This window comes from Nothobranchius furzeri, chromosome 5, assembly GCF_043380555.1.
Source record: "Nothobranchius furzeri strain GRZ-AD chromosome 5, NfurGRZ-RIMD1, whole genome shotgun sequence".
In the NCBI taxonomy this organism is placed as follows: Eukaryota; Metazoa; Chordata; class Actinopteri; order Cyprinodontiformes; family Nothobranchiidae; genus Nothobranchius; species Nothobranchius furzeri.
Window position 1 is genome coordinate 61,026,651 of NC_091745.1, and position 22,215 is coordinate 61,048,865.

The window sequence follows — 22,215 nt, forward strand, 5'->3', positions numbered from 1 at the left end:
TGCTGTAAACCATCCACTCCTGTTAGAGCCTGTTCTGTTTGAACTCCTGGAATAAACTCTGATATAAGAGCAGTAATCACTCATTTCTGTTTTCTTGCTGCTTTAATGGCTCTTTAATGGTGTTTAACCGCCGCTGCAGGAACGATCGCCTGATTAAATCACTCCCTGTGTCCAGCTGTGTGCTGATGTTTTGGTCAGTTGTGTCTTATTTTGAAACAATAATCCAAGAAGTAAAAATACAGAAAACATTGATTCTGATTTGTAGCTTTGAGATGTTTTTTGGACGCTTTGTGACAGCGTTCAGGAAAACATTTATTCACTTTAACAAACCTTTGTTCCCAATCAAGTATGATTTTATTCTGAAAATATCAGCAGAATTGAGTCTTTTGTGTTGCAAAAACATTCATAAATAAACTGCTAGTAAAACTAAACATTCAAATCTAAACTGCATGAATGTTCAGATTTAATTTAAAAGGTGGAAAGAGTCAGATGTGGACGATAGCAGCAAGACTGAGAAAAGAGAAATGATTGTTTCCCTGGGACCGTTTTAGATGGGACACACCCTGAGCCTGATCACTCTAGCTTGTATTCATGAAGCGAACCTTAAACTCAGCGTGTACTCGATGGTTTTCTGTAGCTTTGTTCTAGCCTAACTTTACTGTGAGTTGGTGACTAGGGCCTCATAAATGTTAATGGGGTTTTAGATAGGCTCATTTTACAAAAGGAAACTGTTCTTTTATCTCCTTAATGTCACACAAAACTTTGTTAGGACTCAAAATGGACCAGGAGCTCTGATAAATGTCCTAATTAAACCCCATAATAAAGCCCTACAAAAGAAAGACTGGTTTGCCCCGCCCACTCAGCCAGGCATGAATATTAGATGAGCTACGTGCTGATTGGTCGGTTTACCCAGAGGGCTGCATGACTGTCTGGAGCTAGAATCTATGTTTTCAGCTTTAATCGGGGTCTAGATAACTCAATAGGCAAGCTGTGGATCTAACTGATATTCCTTCAAAGTCTGGACATTCCCAGTAAATCCTGGAATGTTACATGTGTGCTCTGACATTCTCCTTTGATGTTTTCTTCTGGTCCGACAAGGATGTTAGCAGTAGCACAGGCTAATGCTATTCTGAAGTTAGCATAGCACTGATGTTTATATGTTTATATATTGTCAGTGTTGAAGTGGGTTGTTGTGGGTTATACAGGGTTAATGAAATGTCACTTAGACCTCAGAATACCGCACTTGCAACTTTGGAATGCCTTTTGGACTTAAAAAATAAAATGGGGCTGACATGCCTGGCACTGCAGTCTGCTTCCAGCACGTTTCCTGAACACGGCTGATTTGTTTGATTTAGTTATGAATCGCTCATGTGGAAACTATCGATGGCTGAGGAAACATTTCAGCAGTTAGATTGAGGTGTTAAAAGGACAAACGCACAGTGAGGAGATTCAATTCTGGTTTTACTAACGGACACTAGGGGGTGCTAAAAGCAAGACAAAACTGCTTAGTATCACTTTAATAGCACAATACTTCCTTTTACATTACAACAATATAGATAGTTTAGTGTCCTTGAAGTGCTCCCAGATGAGAACCAGCTGCCATTGCTGTCATCCTGTTTTTATTCATGATTTTATTATGATCATTTTCACATGAGATGGTGATGTAAAAAATGTCTGTTTTTAAAAAGTAGGATGAAAGAAAGACGTTTGAATCATTTGAGTCTGACTGAGATGCATCACAGCTGCAGGATCATAACTCTGTTGAAGACCTGCTTTACAAGACGGTTTTTCATCATGTCGACTCTTTGGTGCCTTTTTGGGGGTTTTAAAGGATATTTGAGGGTTTTAGGTTATTGCATGAAGGTCATGATGGAGGCTGTAACCAGTCCTTTAGAGAGTTAAGTTTCAGTCTGACAGAGAGAATGAACATTGGTGTTACGTCTCACTGATCCCCTTTAGACCCCAGCTAATGTCACCTCCAGTCTGGTTTATTTTTCTTTCCCCTCCAGTGTGTGACTAATATTTTCTACTTGGTTTAGAGCTGCAGCTGCTTCAGGAATATACAGAGACACAAATCTGAGGATAGGTGCGAAGGAAATTAACCCAAACTGTTTAAATGTCCTCTAGTGCCTGTTCTTCTTCACTGGAATTACAGAAAAAAGCCTCTTTAATAACCTGTTATTAGTTGTAATGCTACATAACAGGATTAAATTCACTAAATTATGCATTCAGTCTCTGGTCCCTACACTCTGTGTGTGTGTTTATGCAGAACACACACTTCCTAATTGTTCCTCCTGTTTGCAGCAGATCATTAAAGGGAGCTCACCGTCATGTCAGTGTGAGAAGATGTGGAAATGGAGACAAGTTGGGTTTTAGTTTGTATTTAATATAAGAGCTGGTCCAGATGCTCGGTCATCCAGGACAACTAAATCACCTTAAATGAGAAGCAAAACATCACATTTTTGTTATCACCAGTGGAGGCTCGTCCATAGGGGGCGCTGGGGCGCCGCCCCACCAGTCTCACAGAAAGAGGAAGAAGAAGAAGACAGGAATCACAAAATATAAAAAGAAAAACATGAAAATTAAACTAAATGATCTATACATTTTACAGATTATAAATCTTGATAATCTGCATTTGAGTGTAGTTTAAAAGTGTCCTGTCACACTTTTACCACAACTGGAATGTCGCAACCTTTTGGTTGAAGCAATCATAGACTGACGCTATAACTGGCACATGCACACTGGATCCCTGTCCAACACAAAGAATAGGAGGGGTTTGCGATCTAATACTTACACAGAAGACCAAGAACTTTGAGCCAATAGAATTGCTTGTTGTTGAGGTTTTTTTTTGCCTGTCTTTTGTATTAACCAGTCACAGGAAGACAAACACCGTGAACCAGAAAACGATTAAATGTGGCGTCTCCATCAGATAAGAAAGCCTAAACAGTCATGGATCAGCTCAGTGTGACATTGGGACATGGGATTACACGAACCGAGTGGATTATTTGGGGTGGGGATGCTGAAAACACACCAGTCTTCCTGACAGACCTGGTGCTTTCAGTCCCTCTGGATCTCAGCAGATCTCCTGCTCTATCTAACGATGTGAAACCCAAATGTTTGGTTGGAGGGACCGGTGGCACCAGTGTTTGACAGCCTCGCCTCTGTCAGTGCACCCCAGAGCAGCTGTGGCTACACTGTAGCTCATCACCACCAGTGTGTGAATTTATGAATGATTCGTTGTAGTGTAAAGTGCTCTGGAGTCCTCTGACTCAGAGATATGCTGCACAAGTGCGGGTCATTTATCATAAATGTACCTTTTATCTATTTTTAGATATGTTTTTTGGCAGGTGGCTGCTCATACTGAGCCAGGTGCTGTTGGAGGTTTCTTCCTGTTAAAAGGGAGTTTTCCTCTCCACTGTCACTACATGGAATTGCTGTAGAGTCTGACACAAGTCAGTGACTCGATGCGATCTTAAAGGTTTCCTCACATTGGACATTTTTAACTAATTGGCATAACCGGAATGTTTACTCTGTAAAGTGCCTTGAGACGACTCTAGTTGGGATTTGGCGCTGTATAAATGAACCTAACTGAATTGAATTGGTATTTATTACTTTTATCTCTGAGAACATTCATTCTGCAGTTGCTGCATGCATGAACACACCCATCTGCTGTTGTTGAGGCCCGCCCACCTGGAAGAATTGATGCACCCATCCTGCAGACAAACATGTTGCAGTGCCAATGCAACCGGATGCTTACCTGCATGGGACATCCCCATAAGCGCCTTCAGTGGTCTGGCTGTTGTGCAGCTCCTATTGCACTGAGCGGCTGCATCTGTGGGTGCAGGTAATGAGCTTGTCTAAAAGCATTTCAGGGACACGTTCCTGGTCATGCTGCAAAGATCAGAGAGCTCTCATTCAGAGCTCTGGGTTGTTTTTCATTTCAGTGATTCTTTTTAAATGACTGGGTTTAATAAAAAATAAAAAGTAAATTCACACCACATGTCCACACCTCCTCTTTATGTTGTAGTCCCACGAGCTGGGCTGTAATATTCAACTTCTCAAAGAGTGAGACACCTGACTTGTGACTCTTCACAGTTTATTTGTTCTTTTCCTGAAATGTTGTTCTTTTGGAGATGTGAGGTATTTGCCCAACTGCAACAACATTTAATTAAACCAACTAAAGCTTTGAACGTCAAAGTTAACGAAATATTCAGATTGTTGCTTCCTGGTGTTCTTAGCACGAAATTGATTGTAAACTCCAATAAAAGGCTCAAACCCTCTGGGATGATGATTAAAACCATACAAAAGGACTCGATTAGGATTCAAATATTAAAAACATGCTTCTGTTTCCATTTTAAGTTTATTCTGCAGCAGCTCTATGTTTGTGTGTGTAAACGTGGGCCGTCTCTGACAGTGAGTCAGCACCGACGTGGTGAATTTCTCCAGATACTAAAAATAGTTTCTCTCTGATCTCGTTTCTGCATGTGGAACGTATTTGTCTCCAAAACATAAAACCATACAGTCCATGTAAGACTGTGTGTGTGTGTGTGTGCGTGCGTGTGTGTCTATGTGTGTGTATTATTTAGCCATTTTCTGCATGTTTATGAAGCCACATCAAAGGGCCCTGAATGATTGTCTGCTCTTTTCTACACGTTGCATAACCAGTACAGTTAAGTATTTTTACTGATCTCGGTCCACATTCTGTGCATCATGTAGGGTGGAAAAGCTCTGGTGAGACTTGGTGCTGTTTAGGCTTCCTGCTGCAGCCAAACTGCAGTTTGGAAAAGACCCGAAGGAGACAAAGGTTCACTCTTCTGAGTGTCAGAGGTCAGGATCAGAACTAGTTCCTTCTTATTTAACCTAAACACCTATCGGCGAGGATTTCCAGCTGATGATGGGACCACCTGGAGTCCTAGACGTCCACCTGCCCCCCCACCCCGTCTGTAGGGAACCCAAACATGTAACGCAAACACCAGCTGACTTCAAAACAACTCCATCTGCACTCATTAGGCTCTTTCTCAGCATTTAAGAATCCCCGTGCGGTTTGAAGCCTTTCTTTAATGAAGCTCAATTAAAACTGGGAGAAGGTAATGAAAAGTATTTACCCCCAGTCCAATTCAGTGGCGCTTGATGACTTGTTGAGTCCTCTTAATAAAAGCCACATGTCTGTTCTTATAAAATGTTGTTTTTGTGGCAAAGATGGGTTGGGTGTTTGTGCCAGAGAGTGAATTCCCTCCTGACGACGGGTAGGTGGGGAGCGAAAAGAGGTTTATCAGAAACAGGAACTTCATTTTTATCCATTTTCTTCTCATTCTCTCAAACTTCTGCCTTTTGAAGCGATGCAGCTGGTTATAGGGCAGCTCAGGTTAATCAGGTCTGAACAGTAAAGTCATGGTCTCACTTACTGGGCTGCAGCTGATGGAAACCAGTTACAAACATGAAATTACAACAAAAAATAAAATGTTTACATGGTGACAAAGGTGTGGCTGATGTTCCAACAGATGGGCGGAGCTTAATGTTGCAGGAAGAGTGCACATTTTAAGTTGTGCAGATTTTTGTGTCTGTTTGGTCACAAAATGTTTAATTTGCATCTCATTTTGTCTGTGATTTACCTCCATTTTATTCCCAGTTTCACATTTTTGCTCTTAATGACTTACTAGAGATTCAGCGGCATTGCAGACGCTCCTGATAACTCTGATTCTTTCCAGATGTTTGCTCAGTGGATTTTTAGTTCAAAATTCCTGCCGCAAATAAGCAAAATTCAGAACCCTCGTGGACATTTCCAGAGGTTTTTAGAAGATCCCTGGAGACTGTTATTTGGGATTGATTTCCAACTGTCAGAACTCATTTTACCACCAGGTGTGATCAGCCTACCTGTCAGTGCTGGGTTTGAACCAGATGGTTCTTCAGGTTTTCACAATGTTTCAGAGCCATTAGTGTTTTTGTTGTGCTCAGTGTCTTCTCTAAGGCCTGTAAAGAACACTCTGCACATTTCTCTTTGATGGGAATTAAACCACTGACCTTGGCTCAGAACACATATTATTCATCAAGCTGCCAGCAAATCTTTTTATTTCAGTAACATTTTCCATGGCTTCCCAAATACGGGGACTTTAAATGTAAAAATGCACGAAAAGTGAAGGAAAATGTTTTTCTTTACCACAAAATGAAGGAGTCAGAACTCAAACACAGACAGACAGGGAGCCTTAGTGTCAGATTTCACCTGAAACCAGAAGAAGAACCAGTAGACACTCCTCAGACTCATCTCACAAATTCGAATGGAGATGATATAGCGGTGAAAAGACAAATCAAGGGTCAGAGGTCATGTTGGTGTTACAGTTATGTCCTATGTGACCTGCAAAGAGAAAAAAATGTTGCAAAGGTGTGGAACGCTTAATTTAGGCCTAATTCCAACTTCAAATTGTCTAGATTTCTCCTGATTTTGTCTCTAGTCACCACCAATCAATGCAAAAATAGCATAAACTAAGGATTATGAGTTTTAGTGATGAAAGCAAATATAAAAATCATCTATTCAACCCAAGTTTTAAACTTTAATTTTGCACTCAGTGGTGCTCCTAGAAGAATTTCATGGGGGCAGGGAAAATCTTAAGGTGCATTACATTTATCGTTTAGTAATGTATAGCTTATTTTGCTTTGTTGTTTTTAACAAAAAGCATTTACCAAAACTAAATATTTATATTTACACTTCTTTTTGAACATTTAGAAAATGGTGAGCAGCAGTAAATACGCTTTTTAATTCTGACTTATTTACTTATTGTTTATTTTATTGTGTTTTCATTTATATCTAATTGATTAATTGAGGGTGGCCAGTAATTTTCCAGGGAGGGGCCATGGGCTCCCCTAGCCACCCCTTGGGGCGCACCACTGTTTGCAATTTTTGTGACCAGGATTTAAAACTTGTGTCATTTAATATGTGATGAAAACAGAAAGCTTGTAGACAAATTGTCAACTGAAATATTTTTATAAAGAAATCTGAACTTGTGCATGCAGAAATGCTTAAGCATGTGTGTTTGTTTGGAATTACTTAACTCCTACAAAGTGAATGGAGGTATAAAATGTGATTCAATTTGTGCTTTTTTTTTAAATATGAGAAAAAGTTCAGATAAATTTATCACATTTCAAAGTTTGTTTTTAAAAATACAAAATCCATGAAACGATTCATTTTTGGAGATTAAAGCCTCAAACTGGGACCCAAGCAATGATACTTTATCTGAGACGGGTTTAAATGACTGCATTGATCCGTATTCAGGCTAAGGTGTCATCAGATCAGCGATCCTTCCACGACCCACGGTTCTGTCAGAGGAGATCGTATCAACATAATTTCATTCCCACAACTCTTTTATCAGACTGTTAAACTTCTGCTGGGTTTGGGGGGGGGGGGGGGGTTACAATGATGCACAGCGTTTCCTCCCTGCTGCTCCCTGAGAGCCCGACGGAGTCCCTGAGCCGGGACGCTGTGGTTGGCTGCTCCTGTGATCAGATCCAGATGTTGCTGCAGTTTGAACGGGGACAGCAGCGGCGTGTGGAGCTCCTGCGTTCTGATAGATGAGCCCGAGGATGAAGTTGGGAGTTGCGTTCCTCCTGGCCGATCCTTTCTTGTGGTCTCGGATGGTCTTTGTGCTGAAGCTGTGCTGCCTGCTGTCAGGACGTCTACTGATGTTGGGTTTCATGTTCTGTCGAGACAGTGTGGAGCTCAGCGGGAAGCAGACAGCGTTCCGCTTGGTTCTGGCGCTTCGCCTCATTTCAACAGGGCGTCTAATGAACTCTTTTATTGTCAGAGGGTACATCTTTACTGCAGGTTGGATTGTTGGTAAACAGACCCAGTTATTACTGAAACCTTCCAACAAACTGGGAATTCTTAATTGTAGGAGATTAAACCCAAACAATTAAAGTGAATCACCAGTTGAATGATATTTTCCACCCTTTGTTTGCATCAGATCCCTCAGAAATAAAGTTGCAGTCTGTTTTATAGTTAAAGACATAGGTTAGATTAATAAATCCTGAGCTTGGAGCCAAGTATGATCTGGTAAAACAATAAGAGTTTGATGTGACCCTGTGCTGTGCATGCTGGAAACGGTTGTCCATAACTCTTTTTGCCCCCCCCAGGACCATGCAGACCCTGTACCGCCCTGCTGTCCTGCAGCTTTTTGGCTTCCTGATCGGTCTGAGCTGCTCTCTGGACCCGAGAGACCCCAATGTGTGCAGCCTGTGGGAGAGGTGAGGCCTTAGAAGCAAACAATGCTGTTCTGGTTCTAGTGTGTTACTCTCTGGAGCTCCGTCTGTGTTGATGATTCAGGAGGGTCGGCAGGCAGGCCTGCAGGCCTGTGAGGTATCCATCTCACAATGTGTAATTTTTCCATTCTAACTCATCTAAGGTCAAATTTATGTCACAAAATTTTCAAAACAGAATAAGATCATTTAAGAGTTGCAGAATTACCCATAATGCCTGAGTAGTGTGACTAACAAGAGCGTTCAAGCAAAGCTTGTCTTTTTTATCACATTTTTAACAGTTTTATGAACTCAGGGCCTAAAAAGCTGCTGACTCATACCTTTCAAAACCACAAACATGACTCATCAGATTCATTTGGCATCATGCATCTGGGAATGGTCTCCACCTGATGTAGGAAACAGATGTTCAGATGTTTCTCCTGGTTGCACAGAAGTCTCAGGATTAAATTTCACCCTGTGGGACGTTTAGGAAAGCATTTTTCTCACAAGATTTTAAAAAAACAAGAAAATGGCGTTTTAAAGTGTCACTGAACTGCATCTTAATGGTGCAGATACTGTTTAATCAATAACAAAGAGCCAGAAAGGATCAAAATAACCCACATAGATTGATTTGGTCCTACTACTCTGAATATTCCATGTTATTGTTTTCAGCTACACCACCTCAGTTAAAGAGTCCTACTCTCATCCCTATGACCAAGCAACGGAGGAGCCGTGTTCGGACCCTCGGACGTCCTACAGATGCACACGCCACAGGTAGCGGCGCTCACTTCCTGTCACAGACATCCTGTTTTCCAGGTTTTAAAAGGTCTTTGGTTGTGTAAATCTTTTAGGATCACCTACAAAACAGCGTACAGGCAAGCGGTGAAGACTGAATATCGCAGGAGGTACCAGTGCTGTCCCGGTTACTACGAGAGTGGAGACAAATGTGCCCGTGAGTAGCTCTGTAGTGCCCATGTGCAGCACAGGAATCATTTCCTTCTTTTTTCTGATTGGTAATTTTTGAGCTTCCTAGTCCCGCCCCTCAAGTGCCTCTCTGCCTGTGAGTTGCCAGACTCATTCTCTGTGCAAAATTAAACAGAGGACGAGTCTGGCAGGCCAGGCTAGTATCTTCACTGGTCCCACACCGCCAACAGATTCAACATCCAGTCACCATTTCTACGTCCAAATGTCTTTTGTTGTCCATGACTTCAAATGGTGTTTGTCTTTGTGGGACTCTGGTAGTTTGTCCTGAAGTTGAAGTGGTAGCAGCCGGCTGTTTCTCCTTCTCTGATATTATTGAGTGGAGAACCTCTCACACCAGTGGTGTTCTGTTATTAAAACAGAAGTGTGTAATGAATGGAGGACCGAGGGAAGTGAGCAAGTGGGGCGTCCCATTAGTCATCGTTACATCTCCGCATTTGGTCCATTCCTGTGGAGAGCAGTGAGCTGTAGCATGGTCGCTCAAGAACTATTTGGTAGTCTAATCCCCCAATCCAATTTCTTAATGCTGAGTGTAAAGTGAGGAGGCACTGGGTCCCATTTGTAAAGTCTTGGGTTTAACCTGATTGTGGATTTGAACCCACGATCTCCCAGTCTAAGGGTGGACACTCACACCACTAGGCCACTGAGAAGTTTGCTTTTGATCTAAAATGTTGGTGACAGTTTTTAGACAAATGCAAAAGAATTACTTCATTCATTTTTTTTTCATTTTTTCTAACCTTGATGGGTTTTCAGGTCAGTCTACTAAAGACGAGCTTCTGAAACCTCCTCAGTAATCAGCTGCGACAGCGAGACGCTCATAACGGCTGTGGTTTCTAACAGCTCCTCGTTTATTCACAGCATCGCTTTTTCTTAGAAAGTAGTTTTTCTCCTCTTTTTTTCAGAGTAAATATGAGCAGCATGTGGAACATAAATCACCCAAATTATGGGTTTGATCACCACGTGAGCTTCTCAAGCTACTTGTAGAAAAAGGTTGGAATTTTAAACCCAAATATATCAAATGTATTTGAGTTTTATGATTTCACATAAATTAGGTCTCTTCTGTTTTGTCAGCTAAACATCTGTTCAGTCTCAAGTTTTTGTGCAGCTCAGGATAAAATCTGACTTATATATTAGAACTGGTGATAATTTGATCTGTTTAAATGTTTTCTTGTTCACTGTAGAGCAGGGGCGGATTAAGGACTGAAGAACATCCGGGGCTTAACACACGCACACACACACGCGCGCGCGCACACACACACACGTGACACACACTAGTCAACATCAAATATGTCTTGTACCACATAATTTTTAATCTGAAGCTACATATTAAGCATTTTCAGGGCAGAGTATTGTTCCTGTTAGTGTTTAGTGTGAGATGATAGTAAATATTCCCTTTCTTTCGCCAACAACTTTACTTGATAGTAAGCTAACTTTAGGCAAACCAGCAGCACAACAAATATTTTCAAATAAGACTCACAAACCTGAGTCAACACCAGTCTCATCAAAGCTGGGGTTCTGTCGCCGTACTTTTGGTCTAAAAAACGTCCTTATGTCCATCTTCACTCATGCATTTCAGGCAGAGAGTGTAGAAGAAGCCGGCTGCTGAAGGGCTTCTTCTTCAGTGGTAGAGGCTCAGGCAGGCTGTATACAAACTACTGCCAGCTGCTCCCTCTCTGTTGGACTTTGGTACTGCATGTTACTTCTGCGATTTAGATCCGGGGCTTTTCATGAAACATCCGGGGCTTCAGCCCAAGTAGCCGGGCCTAACGCCGCCCCTGCTATAGAGTGCACTTTTTCCTTGAGTCATGATTGTGTGAAATAGTGCTCTTTGCAGTGAATGAGTGAACATTTTGTGGAGCAAAATGGTCGGAGAAATGAAAACATGTTTACATCTCATAGGGAAAACTCCACCTGCCAAAAGTAAAGCCAACGCGAAAGTGACAAAAATTACATTTTCCCCCTCATCCTGTTGCTGCTTTTTGGATTGCTGGCTGTAATGCACATAACACACATAACACACAAGCTTGCAATATAAAGCAGGACAACACCTGTCCCCCTCCAGCTCGGCTGTGTGACTGCACTAACCTGTCCTGTGGGACCCTCACCATGTAGCCCTCATGTCCATGCTGTCTCTGGAGGAGCAGATAGGAGACAAGACCTCCTGTAACTTAAAATGAACCTAAGCTTCCTCCCAGTTTCTCTTTAAGCTGAATTTAACATCAGTTTATCTTCATGAAACAAAAGAATAAAGTGGAACAAGAACTTCTATCTTCTATTTCTCTCTCCTTTTAACTTCTCCGTGTCCCTAAATAAAAGAGACGGATGATTATGCTGCAGCCGCCGTCACTCACCCCGCCCCCTCCCCAAGACCGGATCTCCTGACATCACAGCACTCGGTCTGACTGAGCGCTTCCAAGAGAAACAATAATGAAATTATGAAAATAATAACGCGTGTTTGGAGGAGCGTCCTCCGATCCTCTCTCTTGTGTGAGCAGACAATCTCCCTCTCTCTCTCAGTCGCTGATCCAGCGAGTGGAGCGTGCCGCGCGACAACCCGCTCAATTAACATAATTTATGGCCCAAATCCAACAGAACCGGTCGGGCTGATTCGGTTCTGGTTCGGTTTCAGGTTATAACTCCAGCACTCAGCCCTGCAGTACCACATAAAGGCAGATCAAAGTTTCCTACCCGGTAAATGTGGAGAACACCGCTCTGACAGATGTGGATGCTGCGCTGCCGCCGTTAAAATAACACAACTACATTCCACTATAACTGATTATGGTACTCTTCTATGATGCTAAACCGTTTAGCCCGCATCTCATGCATTGATTATTTGATTATTTTCCTCAGCTCTATCCTAAACCTCCCGGTCGGCCGTCGGGGGTGGGGGTGCGGTGCGCATGGGGTTTGGGGGCCACAAAGAGAGGGCGCCATTTGCGGACTGTTCTAGAGTCCTAGAACTGCCCAAGTAACTTTACAACACAATCAGTCATTCATCCGTGCACACACACATTCACACCTTGGTGGTGATGAGCTAAAATGTGGCCACAGCTGCCCTGGAAAATGGTTGACTGTGAGCATGCATCTATCATAGCGCTCCCATTTTGCAGATGAAGAAAAGGATGACATGAGGATGAGGAGGGATGATGGACAAAAACATGTACAACCACTCTGACACCCCCCATCAAGACACAAAGTTAGGCTAGCAGGAAATAAACACCTCAACATAAAAGCACATATTCAGGTAATCACAACATAAATCCACAAGTGGTGGGTGGGGGTGCGGAGAGCCGAGAGAGTTTGTAGCTATCCAGCGCGACCTTCGACCTTCGCCTTCAACATAGTCAATGGTTTATCTCTAATACAAGACATGAAAGATCCTGATTCCTCCTACCTATGCCAGTTTATCAGTTTTAAATATCAGTACAGAAATAAATCCTTATTGTTACACTTCATTTGTTTCATGTCAGTTTTCTAGAAACAGATTGTTTCAGTTTAAGACTGAGAGAGAACTGAAGCGTTTCTGTTTTAGCTGCGGCGACGTTCTACCTTCACAAACCTCCCCAGAGATGCTGGACGGTAATAACAAGGTTCCTGTTCTCTGCAGTCACAGAAGTGACCTTCTGAAGACAAATGCTCTCCGTTCTGCTCAGATAATGACTATTTATGGTTGCTGGTTTGAGTCTCCTTAAACAGCCGCAGGACGTCTCTTTAAATACGAGTTTACTTTTTATCAGCAAACACAAAAGGTCTGTTTCACCCAACTCTGTTTAAAGTCTGTCGTTTCTCCCACCAGCATGTCATCTTCTCTCAAAAGCTGCTTTCTCCTCAGTGTGGGGCTTTTAATTATCCCATAATTACCTACAATCATGCTTGCCTCTTTCATCTGATGGCATGCTGAATCCAAACGCCGTCGAGGGAAGAGGAGAATCGGTCCGACCGGTGTTTATTGTGTTTCAATGGAAACAAAATCTGTTTTCAATAAAAATCTCCTCAGTAACTAAATATCAAGAGATGATTGGCTTTCGTCATAAATGTCTGAATTTGTACCAGAATGTGTTCTGATGTTTACGAGGAAGCTGCTGGATGGAATGAATGGAATCTAAAGGCCTTTCAGCTGTCGAGCTCCATCGCTGCTGCTGACGGGATGACTCCGCTGGATAGATGTTTTTATTATTTCTATCATCCACTCCTAGAAATTAAAAAGGCTGGAAACACAAAATAAAGCACATTGAGTTAATCCAGCTGGAATTTCACACAGAGAGATGATGATGATGAAAACATCAGAAATCAAACCGATCTTTTAATTAACTCAGAAAAACATGTTTCAGCACTTTCATTCTGAGTTTATGTAAACAGATCCCTTTCATCAGAGAAAAGTTCTGCTTTTATGTTTGTGAGATGCTTCAAATCAGTTCAGAAAATCTACAGAAGATCATTTTTAAAAGCAGAAGGCCTTTAATCCTGCACACTTCAGGAAGTTTGTGTAAAGCTCCTGTAAATATGGACCAGCTGGCTCTTTATCCCATTCTTCTTTCCTATTGACACATTTGCTGTCATCCATTAGTCTGTAATCTAATGCAAGCTGCAGTCTGCCTCTCTGATCACAAACAGGTTCTTTCTGATTTTCTTCACCAGCTCACTGTACCAGCGAGTGTGTGCACGGCCGCTGCGTCGCTCCAGATCGGTGCCAGTGTGAGAGAGGATGGAGAGGCGTTGATTGCTCCAGCGGTAGGTTGTTGCTTTTTTTACTCTCCGAGATGATTCTTTGAGTTTTCCTCCTGCTCCTCTCATCTATGCAGCTCCTAAACCTTTTATCTTTCTAAAAACGATAGGAAACTGTGGTGGCTGTTAGATCTTTGCATGAATAGATCACCTCAACAGCTTCAGTAGCCGGTCTGATGGTCCAGAAGGGCTGCAGAACTTTCTCTGATTGGGTTCCTTTAGTGAAGAAGTTTAATAACTGCAAACTGAAGTGTTCTCTCAGCAGAAGGCAGTAAAACAGTCATGGACTCGGATCAGAACCGGTTTTATGACAGTCCTCCATTTGGTCTAAACTCAGAATCTGATCCAGAGCCACGCAGTCTGAAGGATGATGTTTCCACTACCTCCACCCCCCTCCCTGGTTCTGTTCGATCAGCTGGGTCCACGGTACACAGCCTCCCTCCTCCATTTTCCTTCATTCTTCTGCCAAGGTCTCAAATTAACTTCAGCGGGAATGGGGATGGGAAGGGGAAATGGAAAATGTGACCCCACCGTTTTCTCAAGAACGTCTCGTCTTACGCTGCATTTTTAAACTTCACATGAATTAACTTAGTTTTGCTCTTTTCTCTTGGAGCTTTTTCTCGTTTGTCTCCATTGCGTCGCTTTAGTGGAGCCTTCTCTCGGCTGAATTCGATCCTTCACTTCCTGGATGCCTTTGTGTTGAGCTATCTGCAGGGTAGAGGAGAGAGGCCTTATGTGTTCACCCTGAACACTTTTGGACCGTTTATTCAAGAATATGGAGAACGACTCAAAGATGGACGCTCCTCTCAAATGCCATGCGACAACGTTTTAATCCTCACGTCTACCACGTTTCAGACCCCGAAACCTAAAAATAAATTCATTTTTGATTATGTGGACTTTGGCCTGAACTCCAAACTCCAGCCTGGACTAAACACACAAGGGGAAAGAAGAATTTTCCCATCATATCAGAGAAAATTCCTCTAAAGCATTCCCAGCTCTGATGCATGAACCCGATAGTTGTTTTAACTCTTAAAGTAGTTCACATTCAGCCATTCAGCAGCAGTCATTAAAAACTCTTTAAATAGATCTGCAAAAGCCCTGAGCTGAAGAAGCATCTGTTAGATGATAAAGAGTCATTAGATGGGAAAAAAAGAACTGCTTAGAGACGAACTATGGTTACCTGTTGCTCAGGTAGATTCCATAAACCCATAAAGAAAAATTGGTTCATGAGAAAACAATTCAAAAGTCAAAGCTTTTTTCTTCTTGCCATCAACAGAAGTTCTTATTTTCAGCTACGAGCTCATTTTTACAAAAGAAAACTCTCTCTGATCTCCACCTACTCTGTATTTTTAATTAAATTAAACAACGGTTTGTCCTAAAAACCCCTGACTTCCTCTATTAGCACCATCACAGCTGCAGCACATAAACATGAGTGGTCAAGTCAAAGGTCACACGGTCTGGTCTACCATCCAGATCAAGGTATTTAGACCTAAAGTCCTTATAAATAAGCTGGTTTGAAAAGCGCATCAGGATCAGATTTCTGTGACTTTCTCTCTCCTGTTTGGGTTCCTGGTTGGACTCTTCGGTAACACCCCCCTCCCCTGTATAAACACCATCGCTGCTCCAGCTGAGATCCTCATTACTCATCGTGACACGGTCCGACAGAACCTTTCTCCAGTGCCCACACAGAGAACAAGTGAAGCTGTGATTCCTCCAAACAGATCCAGTTCTGGTCCGAGTTAGAGTAATAAACACTGCAGGCTGTGGCAGCGCCGCCTAATTTGGTCCTGTTCAGGAGATCCTGGAGGTGCTGCAGCTCAGACGTTTGGTCCATAGTCATCTGAGACATAAAAATAAAATATAATAAAATAAACGTGACTCACAGCTGAAGTCGTCTTTTCCTTGACGGACTTAAGCTCCTACATCATGTCGTCTCTGTCGTCGTTTTGATCGCTGAGCGGCAGTCCGACTGAAGTCTCAGAGAAGTCACGTAAATAAGATCTGTGACCCATCTGAGATCATTTCCTCCTGAACAGAAACCCAAACCTTGTGTGAATCTCCACACTCTCACTGACCCCCTGAACCAGTCTGGGATAACAACGATGAATCCTCTGATCTCCGTGGAAATCACCCTGCCTTGTTGCATTCATTTCCAGGTAACATGATGCCCCGGGCTCGGGGGCAGACTTAGAGGCAGATCCATGGGCAGCAGAAGCTCTGAGTCACACTGGGTTTATATTTGACTATATTTATTAATACTCTGTGAAAAACTTGATTAAAAGGGTTAAACTCTCTCCGAGGTCGGGCTGTGGATGGGAACAGGTCGAGGAGACCTGCTTATAGGAGGAATTCAACTCCCTTCCCTGACAGCCGGTATCCAACGTGTTTTAGTTGTTTCCCCGCCTCATCACACCTGATTTTAATAAGCAGGTGATTAACAGGCTTCTCCAGAGCTTGATGATCTTCTGAACAGGTGAGTCAAATGTGTTGGAGCAGGGAAACAACTAAAACCCCTGTCCTAAGGTGTTTCCAGACCTGAGAGGATCTCTGGGTCCGAGTCGGGTAAACTTACAGAGGCTATCTCATCAAATCCACATCCTTTGGATGAGGAGGAGCAGTGGCTCTACTGAGTCCTCCTGGATGTGCTTGATGGTCCTACAGAGGAATCTCTTTTCAGCTGCTCGGATCCAGGATCTGGGTCTTTCAGGTCAGATTCATCCTGGGACAATGGTTCACTCCGCAATGGCGCCCTCATTCTTCCTGATGAAGATCCAGTCTGCTGGTCCTCGTCTCCGTACATCTGCCATCACTCAGAAACAAAACACCAGAAACTCCCCCACCTGAGCCAGACACTCACTCCCTGAGTAAAAAGGTCAGGGGTCATTTAAAAGACGCTGAGTTCTACTGTTTCTCTTCCAGCCTGTGATGACCGACACTGGGGCCCGGACTGCCTCAGGGACTGTAAATGTGAGAACGGAGCTTTGTGTGACCCACTCAGCGGAGCGTGTCACTGTCTGTGGGGCTTCATCGGACGCTTCTGTGAGGACTCCTGTCCAGCGGGAACGTTCGGGAAGGGCTGCAAGCAGACGTGCAAATGCAAAAATGGAGCGACCTGCGATGCAGCGACTGGAGAGTGCACGTGTCAGGAGGGGTTCACCGGAACTTTGTAAGTATAATGAAAAAATGACACACATTATTACAACGGCTACATCCCAGATTCAGTAAACACAGCAAAATATTTTCATATTTTTTTATGTTTCATTCACTTACATTAAAACTAGATGCAGGAGTTGAAACTAAAATAATGCAAAACAACCCCTTGTGGCTAAAGCTGGTAAAATGTTTAAGCTCCGCCCCCGCCATGTGAATAAACTTTTTTCTAACAAAGAAAAAAAGCAAATTATTTTCTGGTGGTTTTTGCAACTTTGTTTTAAAGTATTTTATTAAATGTTCATTTGTATTCTGTTACGGTCATGGCTGTGTGCAGATGAGTGGGCGGGGCTTCCAGCCCTCAGATTCTGCATCTCTTTTCTCTCCTTGTTTTGATTTAAAGGTGTCAAGCTGCTACAGATGTAATTTGTAGATGTTTGATCAGAGAGAAGAAAAGCAACGTCGTGGATCCTCAGAGTGAAATGTCCTTTGTTAGTGTTACCATCACTTCTTCGAATCAGCCCAGCCCTGATTTGTTCACCAACGTCTTTTTGTTTTGTTGAATATTCCTGTTGGGAGACACTTGATTCAAGCTTCATTACGCCTCGCTTTAGTATCTGTGTTTTCTCAGTAGGAATGTTAGAAAAGAGCCTTTTATGAGTTGCTGCCGCTCAATTTGGAGATGGAAAAGACACCCTGAGGGTCTGAGCCGTGGGCCGTGATTCATCCGTTACACTCTGATTTTAAACTGCCCCTGAGGATGGGTAAACTACAAAAACTCTCCCCAACGACACAGAAAAGAAGCTCAGCATTTCACTTTCAGCTGCGCAAGAAGACCAAGGACCTGCTGTGGTGATTAAAAGCTCATGAAGCTCCAGGATGAGTCGTTTTTTTAGTGGTAACATTTCCATTTTACCTCCAGCGTGTGAAGAGAAGTCATCCAGGCCAAGAAACCTCTGATCTTTCTGGTCCAGAACAGATTCCCCTTTGTTTATTCTGTCCCATCCTTTATAGCAGAGATGTACATCTTGTCTAATGTCGAGAACTGATGGATTTCTAGTTATTTTGGTTAAATCTAATATATGTTGACTGTTTGTTTCTCAGCTTTTAACATTTTAGCTGAACATCAGAGCTAGAGTCGGTTATGCTTGCTTAAGTTTTTGGACCATCACTTGTATTTAATTCAGATGAAATTCCAACAGACTTTCCACATCCCCTGACACAGAAATGTCCTTTAATGATCTGCTGCAAACAGGAGGAACATTTAGGAGGTCCGTGTTCTGCATAAACAACCATATGGACTGTAGAAACCAGTTTAGTGATTTAATCCTGTTATGTGGCATTAAACCTAATAACAGGTCATCAAAAAAAGGCTTTTAGAAGAACAGCCGCTGGAGAACATTTAAACGGCTTGCGTCCGTTTCCTTTGCACCTAACCTCAGGTTTGTGTCTGTATGTTTCTGCAGCAGCTTCTGCGCTAAACCAAGAAGAAAATATTAGTCACACACTGGAGGGGAAAGTCTGAGCTATTTCTGTGTTCACTAAAGTTGATTAGCTGTGGTGGCCATCTTGGATTGGGTTATGGTTCCTCTTCCTGTGAGACTGATGGGGCGGCGCCCTAGCGCCCTCTATGGATGAGCCGCCACTGCCAGAGTCCCAAAAAGAAAAGAATCCTTAAGAATCTGGACACCCTACATCCTCGCATCCCTTGTCGGGATTCCGCAATTGAAGGGCGCAAGGGTGGAAGTGTGAGTATTGGGATTGGCCCCAAGGATGTTTCTCAATATCAAGGTGCCTGGCCTAGCAAGGCAATGTATTTCTAGGCCAGGCACCTTGTTTACGAGGACACTGTCCTTCCTCGGTCAAAGAAATGGAACAGACTTACATCACCTGACCGTCGCTTTTGCGGTGATTATGTCACGTCATGTGACACGTGAGGTAGTTATATTTTACACGTATGAGCTTCAATATAACTGTATAACGAGCCTTTTACTTTTTTAATTGTGTATATTTTGGTTAAAATAAATTTGTAATATGTATGCTAGCCACCAAAGCAACAACTACTAAGCAACCAACCAACCATAGGTAACTGCTTTGGATCTAAAAAACATTAAAAAAAACATTTTAGATATCAGCCCAATAGTTATAATTAGTTGACTTAAATTGAAACAGAAAATTTGCCCCTGAAGTAGCTGTCGGCTCCTGATACGGCATCCTTTTGAAAATACCGCACTGTTTTCTGGGGCCAGGCTTCAGGACACCTCCCGTGTATCCTTGCTCAGCTAGCTAAACAGCTAACAAACGGAGAACAGCACATTAACATTGGACCACGCCTTGGCAGGTCCTGATGATGTATCTCCTAGGCAACCGGGGCAGGACCAAGACATCAAGGCAAGGTTCTTTGACATTGAGAAACACCCCAAAAGACATTTGGATATAGAAAATGGTGACTGGTGTTTAGCGCTCTCTTGTTTACTCTAGCAATGCACGTTCCCATATCAGGGGAACGGGGCCTAGGGATGATGGTGACGAGAGGGGTGAGAGTTTCTTAACTGCGTTTGTGTTTAAAAGCTAGGGTATTTTGCAAATTTGTCATTGTAGCTGTAACTGGAAGAATAAAAGGCAAAACTTTTTGACAGATATGGTAAATGGTAAAACGGCCTGTGTCTGATATAGCGCCTTCTAGAGTCCTGTAACCCCCCAAGGCACTTCACAGCACAATTAGTCATTCACCCATTCACACACACATTCACACCCTGGTGGTGACGAGCTACAATGTAGCCACAGCTGCCCTGGGGCGCACTGAGTGAGGCGAGGCTGTCGAGCACTGGCGCCACCGGTCTCTCCGACCACCACCAGCAGGCAAGGGAGGTTAAGTGTCTTGCCCTAGGACACAACGGTGACGAACCGAGTGGGGCTCGAACCTGCACCCTTCCGATTACGGGGGCGAGCACTTAACTCCTGTGCCACCGATACCACAGACATAACCTGATGCGGTAATGTTCTGAGTCTTTGCTGCAACACCAGATGTTGGCTCAACATCTGTAAAATGGAATCATGTTCATGTTTGTGTTGGCTAGTGCTGATTAGCTATGGCGGCCATCTTTAATCAGGTTGAAACAGCTGTAGGTTATTATCCAATTGTTGGAGTGTTATTACAGTCCATCCATTCAGTGTGTGTGTGTGCGCGCTCGTGCGCATGTGCGCGCGTGTGCGTGCGTGTGTGTGTGTGTGTGTGTGTGTGTGTGTGTACTTTCACCAATTGATGGTGGGAAAGACGAAACAAGAAAGAAAATATTTACTTTAGTCCAAAGGATGCACGAATCATCATCGTCCCATCTGATCTCATCATCTCTTGTCTCCTCCAGCTGTGAGAGGACGTGTAACAAGAGGAAGTGCCAGGCCAGATGTTCCTGTCAGAACACCGGCACCTGTAAGGGTAAAGGAGTCTGTGCCTGTTCAGCTGGATGGACGGTACGTCCTCAAGCCCTGAGTAGTTCAGACTGATGGAGGTTTTAAATTGTCTCTCTTGTCTGGAATTATCTGTCATCTGATTCCAGGTCGTTTTGGTTCTGTCGTGTTTCCCTGCAGGGTTCGGTGTGCACAGAGCCATGTCCAGAGGGAAGGTTCGGACCAAACTGTACAGAAGAATGTGTTTGTCACAACGCTGGTAAATGTGACCCCGTAACTGGGCAGTGTCGGTGTAACCACGGTTTCACAGGAAGCAGGTGAGTGGGTTCAAACGTAACGCTTTCAGAGTGTTGAAAGTTTTGAGAAAATGGGAATAAAACCCCAAAAGGACCAGAAATTATCTTCTTTCTAAAGAGTTGATGTCTTACCAAAAGAGTCTAACACAAAAGACTCTGTGTGTGTGTGTGTGTGTGTGTGTGTGTGTGTGTGTGTGTGTGTGTGTGTGTGTGTGTGTGTGTGTGTGTGTGTGTGTGTGTGTGTGTGGTTTAAAGGTGTACCGAGGAGTGTGCTGCAGGTACCTACGGTGAAGACTGTAAAGGTGTGTGTGACTGTGCCAACGGCGCGCGCTGCTTTAACATCGACGGCAGCTGTCTGTGTGAGCCGGGCTTCAGCGGGCCGCACTGCAGGAACAGGATGTGTTCAGCCGGGAGCTACGGCATGCACTGTGAGCAGAAGTGTTTGTGTGAGGAGAAACACACACTCAGGTGGGTGTGTTAAGTCATCACTCTCAGGAAGTCACGTTCAGATCCTCGAGCATCTTGAGATGTTTTATGAAAAAGAAATCAGATTTGTCAGGTGTTAATATTAAAACACATTTTTAGTTTCATGTTGAGATGAAAATTCAGCTAAACATCAGACCACTCTAATCCTGATCTGCATGCACAGATGTGCACAGATGTATGAGTGTAGTGGTTAGACCAAAACATGCACTTTGAGCCCAGAGGCCTCTGCAGTCGGTCAGCATTTGTACCAATTCAGTTTGATTGCAACTGGATTTTTACTTTAGCTCTGTGTCTCAACAGTCCCAGCCCAGTGGGAAACTGGTTTTAGAGATTCATGACTTTCTTTTGAGGTCACGGTTTAAAAATGGAAAATTCTGAATTTTCTGGTCGTTTACAACTCGAATCTCCTGGTGAATAAATCTGACATCAGAAAGGTTTCAGCTCCGAGTCCAAATAAGACACCAGTCAGCCTGTTGCTCGGATGTTGTGATTTAGTCTTTTTAAAGCCTGCTCTCTCTCTCTCCCTCCTTCTCTGTAGCTGCCACCCGATGAAGGGGGAGTGCACATGTCAGCCGGGCTGGGCCGGACTGTTCTGTAACGAAACCTGCACTCACGGTTTCTACGGCCACGGCTGCGTGGAACCATGTCTGTGTGTGAACGGGGGAGTGTGTGACAGCGCCACTGGACGGTGCCAGTGCCCCCTGGGATTTACGGTGAGTTCAGCTAAAGATTAAACCATAAATCCCACCGTCAGGTTTGAGTTAGTGTTTTATTGTGATCTCTGGTGTTTTTCAGGGCGTTCACTGTGAGAATTCGTGTAAAAGTGGCACCTACGGCAAGAACTGCTCCCTGGAGTGCTCCTGTGAAAACTTTATCGACTGCTCATCGGTTGACGGAAGCTGCTTTTGCAAAGAAGGTAAAGAGCCCTGAAAGAGCAGCT

The 22,215-nt window shown here is 43.4% G+C and overlaps 1 protein-coding gene across 2 annotated transcripts in view; it reads left to right on the top strand.

Annotated features, from left to right (window-relative positions):
• The window catches only part of pear1 (platelet endothelial aggregation receptor 1), a 54,500-nt gene that overhangs the window by 20,418 nt on the left and 11,867 nt on the right, over window positions 1–22,215 (top strand). For both annotated transcript variants that reach the window (XM_015949716.3, XM_015949717.3), the window contains exons 2-11: window positions 8,125–8,235; window positions 8,899–9,000; window positions 9,078–9,178; window positions 13,846–13,938; window positions 16,852–17,098; window positions 20,451–20,556; window positions 20,674–20,810; window positions 21,045–21,257; window positions 21,814–21,988; window positions 22,071–22,191. In XM_015949716.3, coding sequence (XP_015805202.3) covers window positions 8,129–8,235; window positions 8,899–9,000; window positions 9,078–9,178; window positions 13,846–13,938; window positions 16,852–17,098; window positions 20,451–20,556; window positions 20,674–20,810; window positions 21,045–21,257; window positions 21,814–21,988; window positions 22,071–22,191 — 1,402 coding nt within the window. In that variant the 5' untranslated portion in view covers window positions 8,125–8,128. The remainder of the gene's footprint in view (window positions 1–8,124; window positions 8,236–8,898; window positions 9,001–9,077; window positions 9,179–13,845; window positions 13,939–16,851; window positions 17,099–20,450; window positions 20,557–20,673; window positions 20,811–21,044; window positions 21,258–21,813; window positions 21,989–22,070; window positions 22,192–22,215) is intronic.